The sequence below is a fragment of the Melanostigma gelatinosum genome, assembly GCF_949748355.1.
Source record: "Melanostigma gelatinosum genome assembly, chromosome: 2".
Lineage (NCBI taxonomy): Eukaryota > Metazoa > Chordata > Actinopteri > Perciformes > Zoarcidae > Melanostigma > Melanostigma gelatinosum.
In genome coordinates this window covers 13158225-13179954 of record NC_136635.1, presented here as the reverse complement: position 1 = coordinate 13179954, position 21730 = coordinate 13158225, and the positions used below count along the sequence as shown (strand labels likewise).

Here is a 21730-nt window from a genome sequence, read left to right as displayed (position 1 = left end):
GCATACGTGATTATTAAAAATGTGTTGACATGAAAGACGTAATAGTGAGGGGTACGATTTAATACCAGAATGATTTATTGACAAGCCTGCTGTATCTGTCTGAGGATACATGCATGCAGGTATTTTCCATTTCTTGAGTGTGGTACTGCATTCCAGATGAGTGAAGAAAACGCAATACTTACAGTCAGCCTGTGCAATAGTATTACTGAACTGGTACAACTACATACTACATAGTGGCGCTTTTAAGCCTTCAGGTTTGAGACTTTAAGGAGCAAAACAACAAATAATATGCAACCCGTCTTCAAGGCAACAAGAAAACTGATGTTCAAGTGCTTTTGTATGTTTTACGGTTTAAAAAAACAATTTAAAAGCTTTGTGAATGAAACTGATTTTGAAAGGTCCTTAAATGGGATCCACCACAGGTATTCTCAGCAGGATGATTACCAAGCAGGGAGCAACTATCACCTGGGCATTACACCCCCTTGGCCCCAAGCCTGTCAATTGTTTTTCTGGGAATGCTAAGTCATTGTACATCTGTTAAAGAATCAGCCTCACTAAAGAGCAATATCAATCAAGGAGGTGTCTAATTCTGTGTTGTGTAGTTCTGATAATAATTAATTGTGGCAGTAATTGTGTTCACATGGTGCATATTTCTTTTAAAAATAAAAAGAGAGAGAGACAGAGAGAGATCAGAAAAAAATGACATGAGTCCCCAGGCCACACTTGAACCATGACGTGGTTCATGGTTGGCCCCTGGGGCAGCCCATATGGTGCTTATTTCTGAATAAAGTTAACTTTATTATAATTACCATAAAGTGTCTGATACACCTGGGACCAGTTTTATTCCAGCGTAGAAGTATATGCCATTGTTTGGGCTGGGGAAATACATAATGAAGCTTCCATGTACAGTCTACATTGTGCTTGGTGAAGACTTGGAGGTGCCAGGGTACATACGCACTGCACAGTGGCAGAGAGGGATGTCTGGAGGTCAATAGATGCCTCAAGGCTATTTTAGGTTGTGATCTGGCCCTAAGAAATATGTTAGTTTGTCGTGTGTGAATGAATATGGAATTTTCCCGCATCTTATTTGTCATCCATCAAGCGATTTTACTTTGAAAACAACCCGTCAATCTGGGAATAAATAAATATATCTTATTTGGCAGTTGGCAGCCTCCCTACAAGGATTAGGGTGATATGCCGCTTGTGACCAGCAGGTGGCGGTGTCGCAGCGCTGCTGGCCAGTAAGTAGGTGTTGCTTCGTCTCCACTTTGTCCACGGCCGTGACGTATTTCCTGGGGCTTGGACGGACCACTCAGCGGTACACCAGAGGGGTATCATGACCATTTATAACCAGCAATTCTCTCTTATCAATTTTTCAGTCGCTTCGCCGTGCCGTCGTCGGTCCTAACACCGCGGTCAGAGACAACAACAAGCCGGGTCGAGCAGGATGTAAACGGAAGCTGGTAAGTTGAGCGGATTGTAAGTTTCCCCGTCGGCACGAGCTTGTATTTTTTTAGTTTGGGCTGCGTGGTCGGCGAGTTTGCCTCTGGTACCACCGGGACCCTGACACCGGACGGGACAGGACCGCCCTGTTGTCTTACCGATCCCGGTGGCTGTCAGTTTGTACGTGAAAGAATCGGGGATATCACACTCACTCAGTCACGCCGAGGTGACGTCTACTGCGCCGCGTACGCTTTCTATGGTTGTTCCTGCGCGAGAGAGAGAAACAGATTGTGGCGTTGGTGCTCCACACTGCTCGGTCGGAGTGAGTGAGTAGTAAAATGTGAGTTCGGAAATGTTCGCCAGGGGAGGGAAAGGGGGAGGCACCTGCGAGACGGAGCAGGTCAGCCTACCAGCGGTGTCAAGTTTTCGTTAATCACGACACTTTCAGACACATTTGTCAAGCAGAGGAGTCTTCTTCGTCTTCTTCTTCTTCATCGGATCAGCTCGAGCCACCACATTAGGACTCCGTGTTGTTGTCACGGACTTTAACGTGTGAGGTGAGTCAACCGACCGCTAACTCGCTCCTATCGGCGGATGTATTTAAACCTCTTAACTTTAGCGCACAGGCATTCAAGTGTCTTGCGTTACAAACAGGCCGGAGCGAGATAAGTTTTCCTGTTAACTGTAGTTTAATGTCTCCTCCTCGTTGTTTACACATGCAGCAGCATACTTTTGTTATTATTATTATATGAGCACTTGGATTCCCTCGGGACTGAACTTTGACACCAGGAGCAATCGGTGCAGAAACCCAGCTGGTGTTGTCGGGTCGGACCGTTTTGTTTGTCCTCTCCATCTGATGGAACTGGGTTGATGTGAATACTGACTTTCTGTGAAAAGCATCGTTTCACAAGTGCAACTGAGCTCCAGCTCTTTAGTGTCACTGCCCTCCTTGTGTTGTTTGTGCTTCCTACGCCCAACACTGTAATTGTACCTCTCCAGTGATACAACACGGAGCTGTTGCTCATTATGGATGCACACCGAAACCAGGTTGTGTACTCCCTTTGCATGCAGTTAGATGTGCCAAATGCAAACAAGGCATCTGAAATACTCAAAGCACCTTGTTGTGAGGAGAGTGTCAGGCTGCTTGCTTGTATGGTGTGACGATAATATGTTTCAGCTGTTGTGAGCACGGCCTTGGCATCTATAGAAATGCACGTGCTGCTTCTTATCTCAGGAAAACTGAACTTTAGAAAGGTAAAACTCAATTGAAGTGCAATAGAGAACGTGTTAATGCTGGCCGTCACTGCAGGAAGTCTGAAGAACAAGACAGATCGGGTCAAAACAAATGTAGGAAAAATGAAAATGACGATCAGACCACAGAGTTTACTTTTTGTTGTTTGCAAGCACTTTAATTAGGCTAGCTGACAGTGAACCCATTAAACCCGCAATGGGTTTTACAATGACAGTTCCCATTATAAGAAATAAGTCTTGCCTCGCAAAGATGATTGCGAATAACATGAAATACTTTGAACAAATACCCTTTGATGATGTAATGTTTGGTCATGGTGACACACTTTCAAAACACTGAAACTAGTTTCCAGGTGTACATGTTTATTAAATAAAGAGCAAAATGGTGAAATCCTACACCATCGGAGAGGTGAAAATACACTGTTATTAAAAGCCTTCATGCAGCAGGACGAATGAGGTGTTATATGAAACTCGAAGGTGTTTTCTGCTTCTTTACATCCTGAATAAAGGCTTTCACACTCATTGTGTCAGGATATGGAGTTCTACAGTTCTTCCTCTTCAGAGGTGTTCACTTTCACCATTTTGTTTCCTGTTTTCCCCTTTTTGTTTTTACTGTGAGCACCTCCAGACTTCTAACAGCGGTCCCACAGCTCTCACAGCGCCGTTGGTTTTGTTCATATTTTAATTAACAACACATTGAATCTAATTCAAACGCCGAAGTAGAAATGTTTAAATATCCCAACTCTCGCTTTATATTCAGCTTGCAGTGAAAGCTGTGTGTCGGCCTGAGGCTCCATCCAACAAGTACAAAGAGGAAAGAATGTCTGTCTTCCTGTTTGCCTCAATCTCTGATAACTATCTTTTTGGAAACCGTAGAATATGAATCTCCACATGGTGTTCATCACTCGAGTTGAACATCTAAAATACTCGTAGCAAGGACAGAATCCAGATCTAGAGTCTCTTTGTGAAACAAGCTCCTGTCTGGTAAACACGTAGACTGTTCGAGAATGGAAGGTTTAAAACATTTAAGACTCTTAACTTATACATGTAGAGAAAGTCATCTTATAAACCTGTGATGCAAGCTTTGAAGATGCTTTTCATTTAAATGCAGATTCAGATAACACTTAAACCGTAAGCACTCATTTGAGAATAAACAAGGAAAACATGTAAAACCTAATTTGGAAAACAGAACAGCAAACAATGGAAACATTTAAAGTGTCCTCTCTGTGATAATAATGGTCTCAATGTTGGATGACTGCATCTAACTCCACTAAAGACCGTGTCTTGTGAAATAGAGGCTTTGTGGAGTGTTAGCTGTAAAATACTTTGTAATTAAGGGTAGTGCTAATTGAACACGACTACCTCCACATAGTATCCTGGATAGTTTCTCTGAATAATAGCCAGTAGTCTGCTGCCTGTGTGACACGGTGTGTTGCTGCAATAAATCCAGTTACACTGTTAAGAAAACATCTGAACATCACAATTTACAAACTGAGGTTAAGCTGTATTTAGCTGCAAATGCGATGTGATTTTAAGTGTTTATGGCATGTTGAACTAACCGAATGCCATCATGATTATTACTGTCACTTCATCAGACACACACACACACACAAACACACACACGCACACACACACACACACACACACGCAGCTTGTTTGTATTAGATCTCTGTGGGCCATCTGAGTGTTCCTGCACTGACGTATTGATTTCATGTGTGTCACAATGACTGAATCTGCAATGATTCTAAGCAATGTGATAACGAGTGAAGGGTCATATGCAGAGATGCATTTTTATCTCATTAAAATGTGAATAATAAACTGATGAGGTGTAAACTTGAGTTCGGTAATGAGGCTGGTATCATCCTGTTTGGGTTTAATGATACTTGGCTAATTATCATTTTGTGTATTTTCTTCTGTTATGTTATCACCGTCTGGTCTCATTTACTGTAGTAACACTGAAGACCACTCGCAGCGCGACGCTCCAGCGTACAGTAAAGTAGGTTTGCAGTTGCTGCTCCGCGGCGTGTGCTTCTCACGCTGACGTTAAACACACCGAGTGGCTGAGCGCCCTGATGAGGTCACAGCCGTCGGTGCTTTAAAAGTCAGCGTGTGCCTGCAAATCCAACCTTCACCCTCTGTTCACCTGTTGCATCCAAGGACCAAGGACAGCGTCGAGTGAGTTGTGCCACCAGATTTATCTCTCGCTGTCTTTATTTTGCTTGTTTTATCATTTCCCAACGTATTTTAATTTAAATATGATTGAAACGTAAACGGTTATTGGCTTGAATTTGCCGGTTTGTTACAGCAACTGAACAGATGGTACAACAATTACACATGTAATTAATGTTGGGAGTGGATCCTTGCGACTTAATTTCGGCTGATTTGTTTGTGTTTTAAAGAGGCTTAACGAAACAGGATGGAAGAATTAAAAAGGTGGTGGAGGGATTTGGGTTTTACTGAAGGATGGCACGTTAGAAACAGCTCTACTTTGAGAGACACGTACGGCACCTGATTTCTTCTGCTTTATTTAACATTTTGCTTGTTTTATTTATTTATATATATCTATACATATCTATATCTAGATATAGATCTGTGTGTGTGTATGTATGACTGGCAGAGATTAGCAGCTTGTCGTACCGGCTCACGGCCAGGCGGACCTGTAAAGTCCATCATGGAGACATGTACTTGTTACTTACTACACTGGTCATCAAGTCATGTCAGTTTTGAGTTGTCTTTTTCACTTTGTGCCAGCAAACATTTTGATCAGTTCCTCTACATGCATCAGTGGGTTTAAATATTGATTTGAATCGCCACCAATCAAACAGGGCTTCTTTATATGAAACATGTGAAGGCTGTCTGCAATGTAATGACAGTGTGATAAATGATAAATGGCATTAATACAAATTAGAGCTACACTACCTGTTTTTAAAAAGAAGCCAGAAAGATATTATTTTAGTGTAGCAAGAGTAATTCTTACGGTAAGACCATTTATAACTTTTCATGAATGCTTTATGACTGAAATGTTGCTTTTTAGTATACTTGAATTAGTGAAAGATGTATCAAAGCTGTGGGAAACTTTGTTGGTATTTAATTGTAAATGCAAACGGAAGAGTAGCCCTTCTCCAACAAACTAAACATATATCTTAAGTTGTATATGTCGTACAAATGCCTGTAAATGTGTCATTAAATGAAATGAAGGTCCTTATTCATGATTTACGTGATGATTGAGGAATTTATGACCCAAAAGTCCTTTCCAGCTGGAAATAAAACGGTGAACAGATGCTCTTTTGAAAAGGTTTGTGAATTTACGTCTGGGGTTTAAAGTGTATTTAGTCCAATAAAATATAAACCGGTGACAAAATGAGCAATTATTTTTAATGATTAATGTCCCAGCTACCTCTAAACTCATTATTCTTGCTTCACAACAAACTGTTCAGGGGACATTTGGGGAGCTTGTTTGTTTTCTCGGAGTGGTGTAATGACACAGTGAGTTAAATAAGAGTATTTTTTGTTCATCGTGTGGCCGGTTGATGTATAAACCCTGTCCCATAGTAGACTGGAATCAGCAGAATAAATGCGACTGCAAACAATAGCAGACGCAGAACAGGAGCGCTGTATTCAGTCAACTCGGGGCTTACAATAGAGTCATTACTGAGGATAAGGGTCTCAACAGACTGAAGGTACTGCTGACCCGTCTGGCTTGAAACAACAGTAAGGAGGCAAAATTGTACCTCAACCTTTACACCATGAGCTCTGGCTTCTGGAGCCAAACTCGTATGATGGACTGCTTTGTCTGATTCATAAGATTGTGTTTTTAGACGTTTGGGTTTTCCTACAGCTTGTCGATTACGCATGACTCAGCAAGCTGCAAAGAAATACCCACGCTCAAATCAAGGTATTTAACGCTGTAGTCCAACATTTTTCCCCTGACACTTTTAAGTGTCTATGTTCTCTCGTTGGCCGCAGCCATTCAGCGGCTGTCTCCGGCATTTAAGCTCCACTGTTGAGTGGCCACTTCAGCTCGGAGTGAGACCGGTTCTGCTGTGATCCCTCGGCATCCAGGGCGTAGTCTGGCTTTTCCAGCCACACTTCTCACCTCTGCAGGCAAACCCAGTACACCTCAGCAATTTTCTTTCGTAAGCTTCATCTACCGGATCCTGCCACGGCAGCGTACACGCCAAATTCTGCTGCTGTGTGTGTGTGTGTGTGTGTGTGTGTGTGTGTGTGTGTGTGGGACCACAACACGAGGCCCAGCCGTGGCGCCCGCTCACTGCTTCCTGTGGGATTATCAGATGCCTGTACTGAGCCGGGCTGTACGTCTGGTTCAAACTGCTGTCTGTGTTATTCCTCACGAACAAAACAGATTCAGATGTTATTTAATGTGTTTTGTCTTTTCTTTTGACATGTCAGTATTCAGTAAATGTTAAAATCTGGAAACAGTCACTCCTAGTTTATTCCCCCTGTTACAGTTTCTTTTCCTTGTTTCCTCCAAATATTGAAGCAACTATATAGTGAGCAGAACAAAACCTTCCATTTGGACCAAGTGTTTTTTGTTCGGTCTCTTGTGAATCGTTTCCCTCTTGGATCTTGACCTGTCCAGGGTTTACAGTCTTCTCTTGGGTTTCAATTTTACAATCGCAAGAAATGACCGTCGTCTCTTCCTTTGTTTCCGGTCAGGTGAGCAGTGACTGCCCCCTCCCCTTCTTTCACTCTCCTCCGTGCACCTGTATGCACCGTCGGCAGCCCCGGCCCGTCGGACAGACGCCGTGCTCAGAGACTGTGCTGCATTAGGAGAACCCATGGCTTCTGGCCCTCCGTGTCCCTCTGTAGGCCGCAGGCTCCGGCTGCTGGAGTTGCTACTCGGGCCTCTGCTGGTCTTGCTGGTTTCTGGGCTGGAACCAGCACTGGGTCAGAAGGTCTACACCAACACATGGGCTGTCCACATACCTGGAGGTCAGGAGGAAGCTCAGCAAATTGCCAGTAAACATGGGTTCATCAATCACGGACATGTAAGTAATATGATTTATCTTTTTTTTTCCTATCCTGCATTTGCATCGGTGTAATGTTTAGATATGAGAAAGCACTTAAGAACAGGGGTGATAAAGAGCCTTATGTGGGAAGTAAAACTACATTTTGACGAAGCAAACATAAGACTCATCGGCCTCCTGAAAGGTGGCATAAAAGGTGAGTTTGCTGCTATTGTGCCTAATATCTGACTTCTTCATTTTTGTGTGATTATATCCCATCAATGTCCAGATGTGCTGTTATTAAGAGGTTCATTTTATTGTAGTTTGCTGTTGTCTCAGCTGTCAGAGCGCATGATACAGTAGGAGCATGGCTTCTCTTGTTCTATCCAAAGACAAAACACTCAAATCTTTAAAAAGTATTTATAATTCCTGATCTTATTTCTCTGTGTAGTCCGCTGCAGTGAAGCCCAATATTCAACCTATTGTGTGACTGTAGATGTGACCACTAAACAGCTTGTCACTTCGTCGTTGTAATAAAAAAGATCTTTTACAGCTCATTGAGTTTGAACATTGTTTTTGCGAAAGTGGTGTGGCAAGAAGGGCGTCTTTGTACCAATGCACTGATCAACCGCTTATGTCACAACAATAGATGTTTTGCCATCCTGGTTGTTTGCTTGTTACTGAACCGGTTATGACAATAGTCTAAAGCCACACGGCCACAACTACGTCTCCAGCTGGGAATGCATTCAAAGACGACTGAACCCTACAAAGGCTACAAAGGCTACACAGATTTATGTTTTGTTTGTGTGTTATGTATTGATGTGGATCACACGGATACTGATTTTGAAAAGATTCAGCTTTTTGTAGTATAGACTTGTTACATTTAAACACAGCAGAGAGAGTTTGAGGTGATCCTTTGAGGTAAACGTCACTTGAGCCGTGGGCGTACACTCAAATCTAGTGCTTTCACTCTCACTCAAGGCACAGCACTTTATTTCCCAGTTTAAAAATCATACAGTTCAGACTTATTTCAAATAATCGTAGTCACATTGACACCGACTGGATTAAAACGGTTGAAATTCCCAAACACCAGGCCTGAATGATTTTATCTCCTGACTGAAGAGTTGGATTTGGCTAAAAACTTCATTTCCTGTGTTTCAGTGAAGTCTTCTTCTTTGAAGCACTTCCCGGTTTAATTCCATAGTCTCAGCACTTTTCCGTGTTCTGCTTTGCATCATATGTTCTTACTGGTCATGACCAGGAATGTTCTTTGCGCTCTGAATCACAGCATGCAGACTAATGAGTAATCCTAGACACTTTAATCCTTAAACTATGTATTGCCCGTGGACAGTGAGGACTCCACACACAGCAATTACACCCGTGTTCTTGCAGAACTATGTCCTGGATACGAACGAGAAGCGGTGTGTGGTTTGGCCAGTCTCAGCAAGTTGCTTTAAAACCATTTAATGATACTTTGAGGGAAGGCAAATGGGCTAATGTTTCTGACCAGCGCTAGTTTGACGAGCTAGCCTCGATACAGATGGAGAAATTGCAGAGCAGGGGCCTGTCTCACGGCGCAGGCTTCATAACGTTAGCTGGCTAACCTTGAACTCTCTGAAATGCGGCAGGACAACAGCGTCAACCAGAGAGGACTGAAGTACAATATACAGACATACCAAGTTTGGGCAAACAAAGTCTTCTTTGTCAACCCAACCACTACTGAATAGTCTTCCTATTGGAGAGCACTAATTCACTTTAAACACATGCTTAAAAGATGGCTTAAAGCAAACCAAACTTGCAAGAAAATCATGAGTCTGGCACTGCTGTTACGTACCCTCGTTTTTTAATACATATATCTGCTAATTTTGTAATGTATTTATCTGTCTCATTGTGCTGTATTTAGTTGTACTGTAGTGCTTGATGAAGCACTTTATTGATAACATTAGCTGTTATTATACTTTGTAATAACTTCCCCAGGGACTACAGGTGAAAATGAGCTCATTAGCTAACTCTTTATATTGAGGTGGAAGCTAAAATGTTACTCGCTGTGCACTGTCCCTTTTTGTAAATTAATACAATATGTTCACAAATGACATATGTTCTAATGTGCGTGTGTTACGCTGCTGGCGCCAAATGAAAAAGTCCTTTTGAAGAATCAAACAGAAATTCGGACGGATCTCTTTTCGTTGCGAGAGGAAAGAACCACTTTGTGCACGGGCAAGTTATTCCTCTACTTGAGAAGGTCTCTGTGGTGGTGAGATTCAGTTTCAAAATGAATTTATCAATTAGTTATTATTCTGAATGTATTCTCAAATGTGAATATTTTGAGGGTTTCTTTAATCCTCAATTATGACGACTTGAAGACGTCACCGTGATGAGCATCTTCTACCATCGTAGACCAACCAATCATTGATTGTTTGAGAAAATACTCGACAGATTCACGGATAACGAAATCAATTGCTGGTTGCAGCCGTAATTAAGTTGACCTGTTTAGACGCAGGCTTCAGGAGGCTTTCTGTTGGACACGTGCCGTATAAGAACTGGCAACATGACATGGCCATGATAGACCTCAAAATAAATGACATGAAACAGTCGCATCTGTTCGGCCCTCGGCATGTTATTGATGCATTCTTTCTGCTCATTAACTTTGAAAGGTGAGGTGTAACCACGAGTGAGGACAAAAATAAACGATGCTCGTCACTGCATTCCAGCACGTCACTGGTTAAAATGACGCCTCTAGAGCTGGGAACAAACAAACCTGTTAAGGTTGTTTTACCTACAGCTGTGAGGGGGGGGGGGGGGGGGGGGGGAGTTGCTGTGTGGCCAGGCACGGGGAGTCTGATCTCTGTCTGGCTCTGCTGGTGTGTGCAGGTGTTGGCATTCGGCGGCAGTGCTTGAGGGGAGGATCAGAGACTACAGATGGGCAGATTTTACCGCTCTGAAGATGGTTGTTTTTATCCGCCTTCGCTCACCCCACTCACACTATGGCGTCCATACCCTCTGTACCCTAAACATGTCACTTTGTTTAATCCACCATCATGGCACGTGCAGCATGTTGTCATGATGGTGCAGACTCTCTCGTTATTTTGCTCATTGGTGATACAATACAGATTTAATATAATGTAAATGCTTTTTACTGCTGTCTTTATCTGCTTGAATTATGCTTTGGGCTGCAGCTTAATGATTATTTTCATTTTAGATTAATTGTTTTGTTTTTATAATGTCATAAATGCCCATCAGAGTCAACAACAATCAAAATCTTAAAGATGCTAAACTTTACGATGATCTAAAGATAATGAAAAGCAGTAACGCCTCATAATTTTTACTTGAAACGTGAATTCGATTGTCACAATCGTTGGAGTCTAATATTTTTGTCAATTGACTAATTGTTTCAGCTTGCCACAATTCATACAAATTAATGAATTCATTTCAGTTAACTCATTGCTGCCCTCGAGATGCTTTCCTTCTATTCAGGGACCCAGTAAACTAGTTGTGTTCAACAGTTTCGTGTGGTTTCTCCGTATTTGTCTGCTGGTGGTAGCAGCAGCAGTAGTAATGGCTGTTTTTCAGTCAGATTTGCTGTGACCTGTAATTGGTTGGATTGAAATGGAAGACAGAAAACTGGCTAGTCATCCGGCTGATGTAATGCATCTGTCCGTCCTTGTTGATGAGAGTTCTTTACGGTTGGTTTGGTGTGTCGGGGGCCAAAGCAAAAGTCACTTGGAAGTCTCTTCCTTCTGCTGTCACTACTCATCAATCAAGGCCAGCTAGCCAGTGTGACAGCGGGGTTGGTCGTTTGTCAAAGAGGAAACTTTAAAGCAACATTTTCTGACAGCAGCAAATCATGTAAAACCCTGATGCACCAACCGTCTCCGTAGAGTTACACCCCCTCTTTGCTCCATCCCGTACTCGTTTGGCATTGGGCTTTAGAATTCCTCCCTTTTCTCTCTTTGCAATAGGTGACGCCAGTCAAGAATATAAATATGAATGTACTTGAAATGAACCGGACTATCTCTTTCAAAATGAATAGGGTGCCGTGACCAAGTGGTGTGCAAATGGTTGCAGTCAGTTTTGACTCGACTTGTACATTATAGGGCCATTTCAGAACAAGGGGAATAATTAAAACTAAGTTTAAAGTAATAAAATGAAGAAAAGGCTGACTCACACTGTGCTAAATGGGTATTAACTGCCAGCTTGCATCTCTGGATGGTTATTTTACATTTTAAAGACCTTTTTCTTGCCCACATCATCAGGCTTGCTCTGCAGTTTTTTTCCGGGGCCACTCACATTTTGGTGCTACGTCTGGTTCAATTGCGCGAGGGACTGTTATTAGTAGTAAGGAGTGATTTGATAAGGAGGACTGACTCAAGTTAAATACTTATTAAGAATCTTTATAGTGCAGTTTGTGAAATGGATCAAACAGCCACAAGAGCAAAGGATTCATTTGAAACTAAATCGGTTGTTTTTTTACGGCTACGACAAAAGCAGCCCTTTGTTAAAATCGTCGATGGAAGTCTACCTGCACAGAGCCTGTGTCATGAGGAAGTGTTGTATAAGAGGTGTCAATGGCACCATTTCGAAGAAAGTGTTTTTGTTTCCTGCTTCCTCCTCCTGGAATATGAAACGGGTTACTATTGTTCATTCATGAAAAAACAAAAATAGTCTACACTTACGTGACACTTAATTTTCTTTGATTATTCTTAACCAGAGGTGGAAGAAGAAATGTGAATAAATAAATACCTCAAACAAGTCCTCTACTACGACTCACTTCAAAGTAAAATGCAGCATTTCTCAGAAGCGTGTCACTTCCCTTCTTGTGAGCAGTGGTTTCTGTTACTAGTGTTGGATAAAACCGTCCGTGTTCATATTTAGAGGCCAAGTGCCTTCAAAGCTCGTGCTGCTGGTCCCCCCCCCCCCCCCCCCCCCAGGGCTTTGCATGTAAGGGAGGATTGTGTTTGGCATACTGTGCCCCCACTGTACTCCGTGGCACCATCTTGGCCTATTTTCCCTCCTGTCTGAAGTAGTTAGACCCTTTTTTATGAAGGTTATTAATATTCTGTTCAGCACAAGATTAAAGAAGGAGCCAAAGAGATGGATATTATCTGTAGTTCTGATGAAGGCTCTCTCCTATCTGTAACTCATGTCAACGCACTGAACTTAATGGAAACCTCTGTCAGAACTTTAATGTCGCCCACAGCAAAAAGTAGTTAAAGAAATGGCGGAGGGTTGGACTTCTAATCTCTTCCTTCCACATTTGATTGGGTTTCCCATATGTTTTTACTTTAAATGAAAAGTATTTTCCCCCAAAGAGCTGGCAAAATCAGATATTTAATATCCCCATAATGTGACATCATATGCATGTGACTTTTTAAATCATGTTCCATGCAAAAACATTTTATTAAATAATTCACTCAGACATGTTAGTAGACTGATACACACTTCATTTGACCAGGCGGTTACAGTCAGTATGCCATTGTGCATCTTTCCAAGAAAAATAACATTTAAAACTATATTTTAAAATAAATAAATCTAAAATCCCCGACAATATCAAGTCTCATATCAATATAATTTACCTGGACCAACTTTTCTGTCTCAGTTTATTTGAATGTCAATGTCCAAATGTATATTTAGACGGACTTTGGTGAAACTATGCTAAGCTAAGCTGCTCCACAACGACGGCAACTCAGTACTCGGTGAGCAGCAGGAGTTCTTTGACTGATTGACTTGTGGTAAGTTTTCTGTTTGTCCTTCTCTCAGAATTCACAGCAGCTGTTATTCCCTGTCATATTATATTTGTCGTAACATTAGTACATAGAAGTCACACCCCATTGGCACGAGGGATGTCTCTATTTATTTATTTATCCATTAACCTGCGTTGTCTGCATTGAACGGTTCCATTAATTGTGTAGCTCGGATAAATAATGCGGTTTGTATGCAGTTTGTGGAGCAAGGTGGAGGCGTGTTTTGTTGACTTAAGACGGTTCATCCTTGTTGATACATGGACCTGTTTGGTGACTGTGAACCTGAAATAATCACTTTATGAATGTAAGAAAAGGTTGTTGAATCTCTGGTCTCGCTACTCTGTTATGAAGTTGCCGCTTCTTATCTGGCCTCCAAAAATTGGTAATTATTTAAGGTTTCTACTGTGGAGACATTATTGCGTAAACTGCAACCCCTCAATTTCGAGGCTCTGCTAATCTGTTGGTCCTGCTCCGCCTGATAAGGGTTCGATTATTTTTCAGCCTTCTCTCGGATGAAACTTCATTGCAAAGTACAACCAGACTGTATTGGGGAAAACACCAGAGATGAGAGGCTGAAGGTATGGAGTCCATAATTGGACTCTGGAGAAGTGATGCAATCAACTGCGGGGAAAAAGGGGGGGTTGAAGAAATTAGCTGGAAAATCTTCTGACAAGATATGATTGGAGAAGAAGCTGCCTGCTGAGTGCTGAAATGAGCTGCTCTGCATGATTTGTTCAATCCCACACAGGTGTTTCCTCTTGTTTCGTGTTTCATTGCCACGTGTCATCTGCCACGAAGCCAGACTCGCCAACGCCTGCACGAAGCACTTTTCTGTGCTTCTCAACCTGACGTTAGCCCCCTAACAAGATGCTTTCATCCAACTTCTAACTGCACCAAAGTGTGAAATTAACTTTTGAAAATGTCACAAAGACTGACTTATTTGCGTTTTTTTTCCAGCAGCTGCATTGAGGTGAATAATAAGGTTCCTTCAACAAAAGCAGGCGTGCCATTTAAATACGCCCACATGAAAAATAAAAATATCCTTTCTGGAATTAATTATTATTGTGAGGGTTATTGTTAATTTATGCCAGCTAACATTTGCAATACTTTATGCTCTGGAGGCGATTAAAAAAAAAAGATGTATTTTACGATTTTCTAATGTTAACGCACAAAGAGCCATTGACTGGGAAAGCACAGCCCATTTAATATATCTGGGACACGTGGTGGACCGATGATTTAGAGTCAGCTGTTAGAGCGAACGTCACTAAATCATTGCGACTATGACAAATACCTTTTTAATCTTCACACGGTAAGCACCAAAAGAAGGCTCACACAGGTAGTGTAAATGTCACACACACCTGGACAGAAACCAGCTATTGAAACGGCATCACAGTTTCAATTCATCCAGGATATGTTACTATACCCTGAGGGCCTTTCCAGGGTCCTTGAGTCAAACACACCAGCTGTATAGATTGCCACCTCTAAATATTTTATTATGCTTAAGCATGTTCTGTAAACTGGTTTACTTTCAATATCTTCATCAATCTTTAACTGTTGCTGTTGCTGTGGCCTACTTCAGCCGATGAGAGCTGATGGCTCTAGCGGAGTGTGCAGCTCTATAGAGCCGGTGTAGCGTGTCCCTTTAGAGACCCGGGCTGCTTTGAAGTGCAGTAACGATAACGCTGCAAACACAAAGTCAGACTAGTTGGACGTGGGCCCTTGTTTGGTGCCGACCAATTAAGAGGCTGGACCAGGGAGGGATCGCTTCTCATCTCGCTGTGGTCGATGATCAGCAGAGTTGCTCATCGCTCTCTTTGGTCTCGCTGCCTTTGGTGCTTGTGTTGCTGTCAGTGAGAGAGCCTCCTTTTATTCCTCGCTCCGGCCTCTCGCTCACTAAGCAGACCTAGATCTCACGTCATCTCGGTGCCAGCTGCTCTTCTTTGGAAGTTAATGAACTGCAGAGATTGCCTTATCCTGTTTGCTCTACCGGAGACTTCTATCTTGAGAGGACTTTGGAGCCGATGTACCCAAAATGAAATCCTAAACCATTACCCCATCACAAAACAATGGCGCTGATACCGTGTATTAAAATACTTTTTGGATCATCTAAAATGTATGCATTGGGAAAGTACCCTTTCACTTTGATTTATCTTTTTTATATTCGGAACAAACCTTGTTAAACCCTGTCTGCAAATGTAGATGTTGCGTTCTCCTACTTTGCATTGTAATGCAGTATTTAGTGGAAATCTTTGTAAATAGTTTCAAGGTGCCAATGTTTAAATTCAGCGTATATCTCATGCCTCCACACGGATCTCAATAGGGCATCGACTGAGCAGCTTTTGATGCAACAATGGAAACCGTGCTGACGGAGCTAACAGTGTTCACCTGGGGGGGAACCGGAGGGGGGGGGGGGGGGGTTATCGGCTGTAAATGCCTCATGGGCGCAGAGCGGGGGCCGTGAGCTAACCAGTGGGGCACGTCAACAAAGCACATAGAAGCTCAGATTAACACACACGCACGCACGCACGCACGCACGCACGCACACACACAGGGAGAGTGGCTTCATTCTCCTCTCAGGTAGACATTCATCCACTATATCTTTACATAGATAATAGGTGTTTCATCCTATATTAATGCTTTGAATAATGTATAGAAAACCTTTTAAGTAGATAAAAATATGACCTTGCATTTCAGAAATCCAATAATTACCCGAGGTGAACCTGAATTTCCCATATATTATGTAAGGCACTGCGGTATTTACACTGTAGGAAACCTTCCTCGTGATTGTGGCATCTCATCAACCTCTTTGTTTTTCAAGCAGCTCATAAATTGGCCACAATCTCCAGAGAGAGAGATTTTCTTTCTTTTGTGAGAGGCTCAGCTCCAAGTTGATCTGCCATATGATAATGGACTGGTCCTGAAAGACATCACATTTTACAAGTTGTGTATTAATGGGATTCAGTTGCAGCAAGCTTTGTAAAACTGGAGCTAAAAGAGGATTAAAAACAGAGCGGTGAACTTCAGTCTGTCTTCCTGTCATCCATCAGTCGCAGCTTCTTGGAGTCACGGAGCAAAATAGTCACGCCTACGCACTTCATACTGCTGCAAAACAAGTTGGGAAACCAGAGAATTGTCTTTGCTCCATTTGATCCACCTTTAACTGTGTTGTTTTTGTGCATAGAAGATTGAGGGGAAAAGCTACCAGTCTGATCTTATGCCCAAATACGATGCTTTTTCTGTCCCTGAACCCTCCAGATGTTATGATATAAGGTATTTGTGAACATCCTTTTTAGGTATTTTACTAAGCAGCATGCAGGTAGCTGACTTTTGTAGTCTTTAGTTACTATATGTGTAGACACTGTACATTCTGTTTACCGCCCAAAAGTTAGGATAACAGTATCTGATGAAAATGGCTCCAAACATTTGTTGTCTCATCTCAGTTTGTCACCACTGATGACGTTCTGTTACCTCGTACGTGTTTATCTTTTTACGTCAAGTTAATAATCAAAAGGCCACCACAGGGCAAACCAATAATTTATATCGTGTCAAAAAACTGCCCCACAGTGATATCACTAAAGGCCATCATTGCACGAATCAGTGTTACTGGAGACTTCCTGAGGATGACATGCATATATCTGGCTCCACTCGTTCTCCTTAACACAACTTCACCCTGCAGAGAAAGATGGGGAAAAAAACAACAAGCTGGTCAGCAGGAGGCCATCCCCGGCCTAGAGCAAAGGAGTGAACACCCATATTGCCGGGGGTCCTGGGAACTGCAGCAGCAAAGGCCCAGCAGCACTCAGTCATTACTCTGCTCCCCCACAGAGGAGCGATGGGGGCTGGGATGGAGCAGAACCACACACAGGTCACAGGGGCTGTAACCAGAGCCAGATGTTCTGAGGGAAAATACACTGACACGCATCTCTCTGGCCTTTATTCAATACGCTCACATGTACGCACACACGGAGAAGGTTGAGGTATTTCAAGAATGTCCTCACTGAAATGGAAATAAATACCTTTTTTAAGAGTCGTATGTGATACTAGTTGTAGTTAGAATAATAGCAGTGGGTTAAGTATCTGCTTGTTAAATGTATTATACCTGTTGTGTAGCTTACGTGCATAAACTGAAGGGGCGTTGTCCTCTGCTGTTGTGTTGTTGTGAAACCTTTGATGGCAAACGAGTATAGCTGAAACAGAAGAGTAAAAGATTCATCGTTTCACTTGGTTTTTCAAGCAGAAAAACAGCTTATGCAACCTCTCACGTGTGTATTTGCTGCTGTTCTTTGTCATACATCACTGGGGACATAATTGTTTTTTAAATGACTATTTGTTTGGTAAAAAGCCACACATTTGCAGACGTCACCGTGGGCTCTGGGACGTTTTAATGGACACGTTTCACACGTCATTGACTCAGAGTAATTGAATAAGCAAAAGAACGAGTGGGAGATTAATCAACAAAGAAAATATTTGTTAAATTTAGTCCCAGAGTAGAACAACTTACAAAGCAGCAGTTCAGACAGACGGTGTGTTTTATTTTATAAGCTAGTGGTTCAGTTACAGCAAGCAGTCTTCAGAAGGTTCAAATCTAAATCTAGCGTACTCTTGCTGATTTCTCAACAACAAAATCATTCAATCAAAACTATCACATTGAAGATCTTTTTACAACAAGAGGTAAGACCGATGTAGATAAAGTGTAAGCTTAAGTGTGCTAACGATGGAGCCGTGTGAAGCAGCATACTGGAGTCCTGGTGGTCTGCAGGTTCAGTTCTGTACAGCGACCTTTCGTTACATGACAATACGCTTTTAGTCCATTATTAAGCAATACGCATAACAAAAGCAAGGAAAAGCATGTAACAAGAAATTGATTGAATTTTTGTATGTCCAATATGAGGCATTTATAATCTCTGTGTTGGGTTGGGGCGATGTAGCCCAAATCTTCACGATATCGCGATAATGATAAATATCTCGTTGTAGCTACAACATCGCCCCAACCCAACACAGAGATTATAAATTCCTCATGTGTAAGGATAAATATCTCGTTGTAGCAGGTTTTCTGGGAGGGCAATAGAATAAATTGGCTCGCGTGAATAAAATTCTTGACAAATTCAGTCGATTGTTGTAAAGAAACAAATACTAAAATAAGGTGGAACTTTTAAACGTACGGTCCTGAGCTTCCTGGCGGGACTAAGAGTCTACATCTGTGAGGAAATGAACACATCCCTTTACAGAAAGGAAGCCATTTCACGGGGCCGTTAAACAATGAACCTACCCATCTGCTCTGGTGGCCACGTGATAAATGTCTGGTGGTGCTGCAGCTTCCTCAAGTCAATGTGTCATTGTTGCTGAAAACCAGGATGTTTGCGGCACGAATTTCCACATGCTTTGCATAAGTTAGTCCTGCATGGTTTCTCTTTAAGTTTAATATGAAGGCCTAGCAGAAATGTCTAAGCTCAGGGGCCCAACAGAGAAAGTTAGATTGTTAAGTCGTTTGCATCTGATCTGGTATTAAATCCGTCTGTGGAAGTAGCTTGTAGATCTCATGCCATGGAGTAACGAGGACGGGACGCTCCCGTCTCTAATCAGCCACCCTGCTCATGGTGTCCACATGCTGGCAGACACATGCACACAATGTGACCTGGGAGGAGGAGGGTCTGTTTGTGGTGCAATTTAAAACAGGCATTGATCTGATAAGCCTTTTTACAATGAACACAATGAGGTGAACATTTTAAAAGGAGTCTAATGGAGAATTCAGTGTGGGAGGAAAGCAGCATTTTTTTTTTTATGACTGCTGCAAGGGATTTTTTTTTTTTCTTTGTAACAGGACTCCTGCTAAGTTGTAACAGATCTGCAGTTTTTGAGGCGTTTGGTTGTGCTGCAGTGTAGCAGAGATGCTGGAGTTAGATTTCAGATCAGGTGTCCGTGTCACTTCTAGAGCTAGTTTAGCTACACATGACAGGAAAAACAGGTTTCTATGCCAGAGGATTCTGGGTTTGTGTAAATAGTGAACGATAATTATAGTTATTCCTTATTGTGATGTACAAATACACTTGCAGTACGTTTTGTGTGCCTGCCAGTAGTACACTTTGGTCTTTGCACTGTGGTTACGTTCTAATCTAAGGAACGTCTAGTTTCTCTCATCGGTTTTATCTTTTTCTATTTTGGCCTGAATGACCTCAAAATGCAGATACAGGAGCTTTTGTTCACGTGCTTTAAAATATATCTTTGGCACAAAGTGTTTGCTGAGAATATCAAACAAACCTCACTCACTCACTCACTCACTCACTCACTCACTCACCTTCTTAAAATTAATTTTGCAGAGCTTTTCAGCTCTTCCAATCACGCGCCAGGCTGTTTCCTCCTCGCAGCGCTGCACTCTGAGTAGGTGCTTATTTGTTTTTGAATGTTTCCAGTAATGTTTTGGTAATCTGCCAACTTGGCAGAAATGGTTCCTAAATTCGCCAGAGGTATGTTTTTCTTTTGATATCCTTTTGAGAAGGGAGTTTTTGTTCGTGCAGGATGTTATATCTGTTTTATTGATGTGACAGTCAGGTCTATCTGTGTTCTTCAGTTTCTATGGAAGTCCTTGAAGTTGGGTAGTGTGAGCTCGACAGTCGAGCGACACGGGCTCAGAAACACACACTTCTTTCTCCGTCATCTATCCATGTTGCAAAGGACGTGGAACGTGTACAGTATTCGTTGATGGCGCGTGTGCCTTTGAGTGTTCATGAATATTTTATTGCTGATGTAAGCTATGCATCAATGAGTTACAGTACCCCCCCCAATCAGATGTTTTCAAAATTGAATCCCTGGTGCCGGCTGTTGAAGACGGAGCTCTTCTTCTTCATTGTGTGTGTGTGTGTGTGTGTGTGTGTGTGTGTGATGATTTTGCTGACTGAAGCCGGGCTGACTGAATTGGATTCATGATGCAGCCGATTTCTAACTGTGGGGGTTTGTTGTCACATTGGGCACGATACAGTATGCACTTTTGGAAATATATATGCATGTATATGTGTACATATAAAATATGGTTGAATCTATAGGGCTGCAACTTATCATTTCATTATTCATTAAATTGTCTTTTTTCCTCGATTGATCGATGATGTGTCACAAAACGGCCTTCACAATCGAAGGTGACATCTTCAAATCACTTGTTTTCAGGCCAACAGACCAAAACCCAAAGATATTCGGTGCTCAGCGATATAACATTGGAAAGCACATATTAGCATTTTGTATTCATATTGCGACTGATTTACACTATTAATCGATGACCAACGGGCCCCTTAATGGCTGTATACATCCTCCAACCGTGTGTGATTTCATTGAATTTTGGAAGGCGTTCTTACTTGTGTGTTTTAGAACAAATAACCTTTTCAGGCAACATTAATTTACATTTGGACATTTTTCCCCATAAAGCTGGCTTCATTGCTCTGCATTTCAATTATCCATAAATTATGATCCAAATAAATGTTATCTTACGCAGGCAATGCACTAGAGCCGATGTTGAAATTGGCTCAGGAGTGAACTGCCATACAACCGCCTCTCTCGACTTGCCATATTTAACACAATATACAGGAAACCAACTGCACAGGAAGCTCTGAAGAGGCTGTTTTGTGAGGAGTGTCCATCTGCTTGGACCCGTTTCTCTGAAGGCTGCTCCAGTTCATGGAATGTTACCAATGTTTTGGATACTGTGGTGGCTGTAGCTGGTGAGCCTCAGTGACTCGCTCTCGTTCCCAGGGCTTGAGTCCAGATGTACACTGCTGTGGCACAGTGGAGAGACTCCAGCTCCCAGGTTTCCCTGAGAGTCTGCTGCCGCCATTCATTGACTTTTCTAATATGCAAAGTAAGCCAGGAGAACTGCAATTATGGTGCTTTGGAAAGAGCTGAGTCCTGTGCTGACTTGAGCTTTGAGGGAGCTTTCCCAACAAGTGGCTTCAAGTGTTTAGTCCACAGAAAACAGCCAGCCTCCCACTGCTTCCCAGACCTATAATACTAGCTGTTTATGAAAGAATCTCGCTCTCTCCCTCAACACGCACAACACGGCCTGGAACCTTTTATTATCCTTATTTTGGTCCCAGGTCGGCATGTTCGTCTATTTGGGGACAGTCCCAACTCACAGCGACTCTGAGAGACTGGCGCTTCCTTAGGTTACAGGAATCATGCATTGTTTCACAACACAGAGAGAAATGAAGGGCAACCATAAACTACAGTTTGCCTTTGCTCATTCCGCTCTAGTCAATTTTCGGAAAGAAACATATTTATACCAAAGACGGCTGAATATAGAAATGATTCAAATTCATTACAAATATCTGAAAGCTGAAAATGTTTTAC

At 42.2% G+C, this 21730-nt stretch overlaps 1 protein-coding gene across 2 annotated transcripts in view; it reads left to right on the top strand.

The window, feature by feature from the left end:
- The first annotated feature begins 1313 nt into the window (after nucleotides 1-1313).
- furina (furin (paired basic amino acid cleaving enzyme) a) overlaps nucleotides 1314-21730 on the top strand; it is a 75509-nt gene continuing 55092 nt past the window's right edge. Inside the window, exons 1-2 of one of the 2 annotated variants that reach the window (XM_079283387.1) lie at nucleotides 1314-1463; nucleotides 7369-7700. In XM_079283387.1, the coding sequence (XP_079139513.1) occupies nucleotides 7491-7700 (210 nt within the window). In that variant the 5' untranslated portion in view covers nucleotides 1314-1463; nucleotides 7369-7490. Of the gene's footprint in view, nucleotides 1464-1917; nucleotides 2001-7368; nucleotides 7701-21730 lie in introns of those variants that run through there. The other variant, XM_079283388.1, reaches the window with a different exon arrangement.